At 37.1% G+C, this 8104-nt stretch overlaps 1 protein-coding gene across 1 annotated transcript; it reads left to right on the top strand.

Annotated features, from left to right (window-relative positions):
* Window positions 1-6469: 6469 nt before the first annotated feature.
* On the top strand, window positions 6470-7423 carry LOC114415114. Its single transcript, XM_028379695.1, has one exon. The coding sequence runs from the start codon at window positions 6470-6472 to the stop codon at window positions 7421-7423; it is 954 nt and encodes a 317-aa protein (XP_028235496.1).
* Window positions 7424-8104: the final 681 nt, after the last annotated feature.

Genomic DNA, 8104 nt, shown 5'->3' on the forward strand with positions numbered 1-8104 from the left:
CTACTTCACCCATTACTCTAGCTCTAGCACAAGTTCGGTGAGGGCACCGTAAAGTATGTTTTTTTCTTTTTTATAACAATGATTAAGTTCTTTTTTTTTCTAAGGAAAGAATGCAATGAGCAATGCAACCAATGAACAACATGGATGTATGCGAATGATGCACAGTTGAAGTATTGCGAATTTGTACACTGGATATGGGGTTGAATCAATTTAGATTTTCAACATGGTCCATGACATTTTCGTCAAGGTGAAACTAGAAGTAACAGGGACATCAGCAGCCCTAAATATGTTTGGCAGTAGACGAAGCAGCGATGTAACACGATCTTTTGCCCCAATTTTTTTCAAGATGGTTACTTCCATACTTCAACTTGACTCGATGTACCTTTTCGTAAAAGCACGAGCTTGGTTCAACCCCATAACCCAGGAAATGGCAATTTTGATCGCCAATACTTCATCAACAATTCATAGGGATGAAAGACTCGGGAATATGCATGCAATGTATGGAAAATGTAATTATGAGATTGAGATGCCCGAAGAAACATCCTTTCTTAGTTAAACATGCATTAGGTACCATGTTCAATCATTTTGTTTTTAAGTGAAATGGGTTTATGATCCCAACATGGTTGGCTCATGGTACCGAATATATGCAACTAAGAATGCAGCGTGAATTTTCATGCTTCCCTTTTTTTGTTTTTGTTTGTAGAGGAAAATACAAGGATCATGTATGAGCAAACAAAAAGTATGTTGAACGCATATGCATGATGATGCAATGACTCATGCAAAATGGGCATGTGATAACGGACAAATGCAGGAACGATATGTTTGATGCTGAAGAGATGTTTATGCGGTGCATGATATGAATGCATTTACGGACACGAGGGCCTGGAAAATCATCTCTCCTTACTGCGCATTTGGGGGCGCAGTGCCCCATGTGTGCAGTTAAGAAGACGATATGGATCTTTCGACTTCCCACGACAAAAGACGAGACCCACATACAATGCATGTGTGACGGCATGATGCAGATGCGCAAAAGCGCAACAGGGGGATGCACAGAGTACGACAATATCCATAAATAATTACAAGCAAAGGCGTATATGACATTTAGGACTACATGCATGGCAATGTTTAAAATGGCACGCAACGTGTTTGCTCCGTGCCCCTATTTTAGGGACCTACAGGATAGTATCTAGGGGTCTCTAATAACTACTCCCAAAGTTTCATAACTCACACAGCTGTTTTCTAGAGGTATCGTCACTCAAGATAATAATATTGTGGCGGTATGGAATACCAGCGACAACACATTATAAAGAGAGAAAGCTCTAGACGAGGTTTCACTATTATCAAGCAAGTCGGAGACCTAGCATGATAATAGATTCACCTCCACTCCTTAAATTCCCATGAACCCGGGTATAGGGCCCCTTTTTTTACTCAAACCCGTGGGTGCTTAGAATGCAGTGTAAAAAATGCGAAATAGACAACAGTTATTTACATTTTACACAGTTCAACAAATGCACACACGAAGTTTCACAAATCCACAATTCCTTAAAATAGGCCTAACTCACAAAAATAGTCCCCAGTGGAGTTGCCAACTGTTGCAACGTGCCCTTTTGCGGGCGAGCGAGGGCGAGGCTCACGAGTGCGCTTTCCAAAGGAGGAAAGATGCACGGAGTCGCCACCAATGTTTATTTGTGGAAAACGTCAGAAAAATCGAAGGAAACCAGTCAAAATGAAAATTCTAAGTTCGGGAGTTGTATTTACGCTTGAGGAAGGTATTAGCACCTCTCACGTTTGTCTCAAAGAACAACAGCCTATTTTTTAGAATTGTGAAATTGTGTTATCTTAACTTTTATTTCTTTTTATTTTTTGAGGTCGACAAAAGCGGGGTTTTTGCTCCTACGTACCCTCCATCGAAGAGGAAATCATACCTACGTAGTTCTTCTAATGCGTGAATCAAGTGATTCTTTTTACTTGAAAGGTGATCATTTTAAGGCGTTGGACCTTAAAAATGATCCATTTTACTTGGTAAGAAACTGAAATGATAAACTTCCAAATCCCTTTTTTGTGGACGAGCTTGACTAGGCGAGTTGATTTTAGCCTTAGTTTCACTTTAGTTATTAGTCAATTCGATTAAGAATGAAAAATCCCAAAGAGAAAACGTCCAATTGATTTTTTCGCTTCATTTTACTAAAAGGTATTTTTTGGATTATTATATTATTATTTTACCTTTTTTTTATTTCCAACGTGGTTATGGCACGACCGAACGGTCGGAATTCATTTTAACCGAAATTAACGGATGATACAATTCAAATGATCGGTGGAAATTTATTTTATTTTTAGATTAGGCGAGAAACAACTTAAATAAATGACTGAAGCGCGCCAAAAGAGGGTATAGAAAGCGAATGAAAACGAGAATAAAAATACACAAAACAAATGGGGACCACCACGGGTACATAGAATGAATTGAAAAGCTCGATTTGGAAACTTACCCGTTGAAGAATGAAGAACGGATGAAGAACGGTGAATAACGGAGGAAAACCTTCACGGATTTGCTTACGGAAACCTCTCGGAAGCGTTACGGAAGCACCTCGGCTTGGATTTTCTTCACGGAAACAATTTTTTTCACCCAAAATAGCTGAAATACCTCACCAGGGGCATCCGGGATCCTTAGAACAGCCCCCTTCAGCCTATTTATAGGAAAAAGAGGGAGGAGGTTGCCGCCCAGCTCACCCAGGCGAGCTCAGCTCGCTCAGGCGAGCTGGGTTGCTTCTCCAGCTTCAAAAAAAAATTCTGGAAGGCCCAATTCAAAATTTCAAAATTGCTATTTGCACCACCCCAATTTTGATAAGTTCACCCCCTTCTTTCGTAATTTACGGAAAAGTTACGGAAGCATATAGGACTTGATTTTCTTCTTTTTTTTCTCTTCCCTCTCACCCGCATTAAGTTAAATATGCTTATTTGAGATTATGGGAATTTTACGGAAGCATTACGGGTGTCCCGAAAGCCCCGGAATCCCATTTTTCAACAAAATGGGGGGTGTGGTGGCCACCTAGGCGAGCTAGGTTGCTTCAACCTTAAGCAAGAAATTGCCCAGAAACCTCTAGAAGGGCCCAGATTAGAAAATTACTATTTGCACCCCCCCATTTTACTAAATACACCCCCCTTTACCTTTTTTTTGGTAATTCTTTTTCCGTAATGTTACGAAACTTTTCGAATTTCGTAACGATACTTATTTTCCTTCCGCAAGGTTACGAATCTTCACGGATTATCTATTTACTCTTTTTTAGCTTTCGAAGAAGTTACGAAAACTCACGGATTGCGAAAAATACCTCCTTTCGATTTCCGTCATATTACGGAATTTTCACGGATCGCGTAAGCCTGCTTCCTTTTGATTTTCGGCACGTCTCGGGACCTCACATATTGTGCAACAAAGGGTGCCAAGTATCTCGAAGCGGCCAATCAAAGGTCGTATATTATCAAATAATAATCCCCGGACGAAATTAGGGTATGACAGTGGTGAGGTAGAATAGTACCAATGATGACGATAACAACAATGGAGGCAGCATAATGGTGGCAGTAGTAGCGGTGGAATGGTGATGGTGGCGACGACAATAGTGGTCTAGTGGAAGTGATAGTGACAACGACAATGACAACGGAGGCGGTGAAATGGTGGCAACAGTGTGGTGGTTGTGATGGAATGGTGGCAACAGTGTGGTGGTTGTGGTGGAATGGTGGCAACGGTAGTGGCGGTGGCAAGGGCAATGGTGGTGGTGATATGGTGATGGTGGTTTGATGTACTTTTAAAAATTAAAAATCAAATTTACAAAATCTTTTTTGTTGGTTTTGATAAATGTAAAACTGATTTGAAATTGAGTTAAAAACCAATCAAACTCCATTTTTGCAAAATAGTTGTGTTTTAAAAATTGTATTTGAAAATTAAAAATCAAAAACTCACCATCACCCCAAACACAACCTTAATTAGATTTTTAAAAAAATATTAAATTGTATTACATCTCCCTCCCTCTCAAATTTAACATAATCAATTTAACATAATCAAAATACTTAATAGAAATGCAAACATACAAAGACAGGAGGACATGTGTTCCGCTTGTATGTATTAGGGTGACAAGTTGTTATCAACGTAGTTCATAAAATTGAACAACTTTTTTTAATTTTTGCCTCTCAAACAAGGTTTGTTTCAAAACTTTAAAAACTAAAAACAGTTTTTAAAAATTGAAATCGGGCACACCCTTAGACATAACAATTTATTCTAATTAAATTCTTTCTTAGAATACAAGCGCCTTTAGTTACCAACAAATAAAGAATTTGTGACACCTTAACCCATAAATACTAGTACGCTATACTTAAAATACAAACCTTAACTTGTAAATGAGAATTTACCTTAATAGATAGCGTCTTTTACTTGTTGCAAATCGTTGAAGACTTGAAATCACTGACTCACCGCCACGTATAACAGTTTTCCTGGATTGATATGCTCCACTCAAAGAAATACGGATGCTTTTGGACCACCCATAAAACTATATAGATAAGCATATGCTTCATTACTTCCACTTTATTTGGATTATCACGGAAACAATCTTGCACAGTCATTTAGGATAACACCAACGATAAGATTGTTATAATCTATTATTTGATTGGATCTGATTTTTTTTTTAATTTGATTCTTTAATAAAAACATTTAATTTGATTCTTATTGTTCATTCTCGTCTAATGTGTCTAAATTTGTATTTATATATCTACTAAAGAAAGGATATATTATCTGTCCCACGTAGATTTTATAGTTAATAATTTTGATAAAATGAATGACGATGATTATATTATATTTTTTAAAAAAATTAACTGATTAAATTGAATCAATTAAAAATTTAAAATTAAATCCAACCAAAATAATAAATTAGAGTAACAAAATTTTACTATACTACTGCCTTTGAAATTACCTTGATAAGAACTTTAATTTCAATTGATCCAATGAAATTCACAATGCACTTTTAGCGATGTTGTCACCTTGTTGAAATTGACAGAATATTGTCCTCAAAATTTATGAATCATTCATTTCATTCAGGGACATCTTTTTCTTTATTTTTTTTTCTTTTTTCGTTTTTCTATTCAATTAAATATTTATCGAAAACACCATACTAATATCTCTTTGTGTTTTCTACATCTTTTTCTTTATTTTTTTCTTTTTTCGTTTTTCTATTCAATTAAATATTTATAGAAAACACCATACTAATATCTCTTTGTGTTTTCTCTTTTTAATTTTATTTATTTTCAATTTTATTTATTTTCAATTTCTTTCTTTCTTATTTATTTTTCGTCATCTTCTTCTCTATATGCTGCTATAAAAATAGTATAAAAGAAGTGTCACACTTTTGACATTAAAAGAAGTTGTCGCACTTAAAATAAAATCTAAAAATACTCCAAGTTCTCTTATAAGAGAGGTCCGAGTCAAGTGAAGAGATAAGCAATAAGGACACAAACAATCATAAGACAGCCAAACAAGCACTCAACTCAACCACTGCACAACGCGACGAAGCTCATAAACCGACCACCTCAAAAATAAAATAAAACACAGACAGAGCAATGAGCTGTCGCCGCGTGTCAAAACTGCACTGGAAATGTGTTAAGTGAACCTAACCACCACAAATTTTAAGTCAGACAAGACCTGTTCCTGCGAGCGGGACCCACCTTCGCGTTTTGGGCATCTGGTGACTCAGCCATCCCAATCTTTTCTTGCTCCAAAAAGCCTGCTCTCCTTTTTCTTACATGGCCCAATTATTCTCTCCAACCACATTATTTTATTTTGTAGCAAAGCTGGAAATATAATCTTCGTTACAATTTTTTATAAGTATTATTTTTTTAAAATTCTCTTATTTCTTTATAGAATATATTAAATTAAAAATAAAACGCAGAGCAATTAATTAAATATTATGAGATTTAAAATTAGTTTTAATATATTTATTATTTTTTAAAATTTGTGGAAATTTATAAAGTATATTAGTTTTACAACTTATTTAATAAACTTCCGCCATAATTTTATAATTTTAAAAGATGTTAAAAGATACATAAAAGAATATAAAAAAGTGTTAGAAAGACCATGTTAAATAATGTGGTACTAAATCATTAAAAAAGTTGTGTTACTAATATTTTCTTATTTTATTTTTGTGTTTAAATATCCTTTTATCCTTGTAAAAAAAATTATACCAAAAAAAATCCTTTTATCGCCACAATTAAGATTGTTTTCTTCCGATTTTTTATTTTTTTTGTAAAGGGAGAGATAATTAATTTAACTAATTAAAATTGGTTAACCGAATAATTAATACTATTTAAAAATAGAAAAACCCTTTATTTAAATTCAGCAGCTCACAGCTCATTTCCTTCTGTTTTTTCCCTATAAATCACTCCCCTTGTCCCCTCGAACTTTCTCTCTTCGGGTTCTCGTCAAAACGCAAAGATGCAAGTTCCATTGATCGACATCGACAGAATCAACGATCTCCAAGTGGGTCTGAACTCTCTGCAGAACCCATCCTTCCCAATCCCTTCTCAGATCACAACCTCCCTCGCTTACAATTTCTGCAAATGGGGCGCAGTCATTCTCGCCCTTGTCGCCACCTTCGGCAGCATCATCAACAGAGTCACTATCTTCATCATCCGCTTCCGCGCCAAAGCCCCTTCTCTCCCATCCCTAACCCTAAACGACGACAATTTTTACACCTCCTCCTCCTCTGACGACGACGACGACGACGATAACGACGACGACCTAACCTACTCCTCTTCCGAGCCCGAAGACGAGCCCTCCGCGTCTTCCAGTTTCATCCGTTTGGACGACTATTTCCGACTCAGAGGAACCGATAATAATAATAATAATAACCTAGACGACGAGTTTCAGACTCAAAACGGCACGCACAAACGATGTCGTAGCATCGGGGATATTTTCTCCCTCTCGGAACTAGCCAACAGCAAGAGCGTGGTGAAGCTCTGGGACACCATAGGCTTCGGCCTGGGCTTGGACTTCGATGATTACGATGGTTACTACGTTGGTAACGCGGCGGTTCCGACGAGCTCCACCGCGTCTCCCTCGGTGGTTGTCTCGGCGGGGGAAGGCGCGTGCGGGAATCTGGCGCTGGAGATCTGGGACACGCGGCTGCGGCGGCGGAAGCCCACGGTGGTGGCGGAGTGGGGTCCCACCGTGGGAAAGACCCTGCGCGTGGAATCTGGTGGCGTCCAGAAGGTCTACGTCAGAGATGACGGGCGTTACGGCGTGACGGTCGGGGATATGAGAAAGGTCAGCACGCCGTTAGAGAGCGTAACGGAATCTGACGCGGATACTTGGTGGGATGCGGACGCTATTGTTGTTTCGGACGAGTCTTTTGGCGAACAGCAATCAATGTTGCAACAACCAACTTGAATAATAATTGCAGTTCCTTTTTCGGTGCTGGAAATATAATTATAATAATCGAAAAAAAAATAAGGCGCCACCATCCGAGATTTTCTCAAGAGAAATTGTTTATTTGTATTATTATTCAATTTAAAATTTATACATTGTATATTCATTAATTAGTTCTTTCATTATGTGTACATATCATGCGTGTGGTCGGAAATAAGCGATCTTAATTCTAGGAAATGTAGTGCAAGAATGGTAGTTAAATTAATTATTGATTGCTTCCTTATAATGAAAGTTTCGTAGCTGGCTTTTCAAAGATTTAATTCTAGTGTAGTGCAAGAATGAACAATATAATCATTTATGTATTGTTAATATATTTAGAAAAAGGCATGGAAATCCATTACTTTGACTTGTTATTAATGAGAATTTGTTAATGTGTTGAAAATTTGACAATAAGAAGTTGCCTAGCATGCTAACTTTTCAAAATATGAATGGACAAAGGTGTTTCATGCTTGATTGGTCATAGGTCATAGGCATAGGTCACGGCAAAACGTAGAAGTGGAATTTTAAATGCGAAAGAAGAGTGTCAAACTAAATATTAAAGTAACATAAAGCTTGTGTTTGAGTTAAAAATTATCAACTTATAAAAATAAAAACAATCAAGGATACATTGACCCATCCAATATGCAATTCACATGGGAATGA

This window comes from Glycine soja, chromosome 1 (genome assembly GCF_004193775.1).
Source record: "Glycine soja cultivar W05 chromosome 1, ASM419377v2, whole genome shotgun sequence".
NCBI classification, from domain to species: domain Eukaryota; kingdom Viridiplantae; phylum Streptophyta; class Magnoliopsida; order Fabales; family Fabaceae; genus Glycine; species Glycine soja.

Coding starts and splice junctions, on each gene's coding strand:
- LOC114415114 (XM_028379695.1), top strand. CDS start 6,470: ATGCAAGTTCCATTGATCGACATCGACAGAATCAACGATCTCCAAGTG.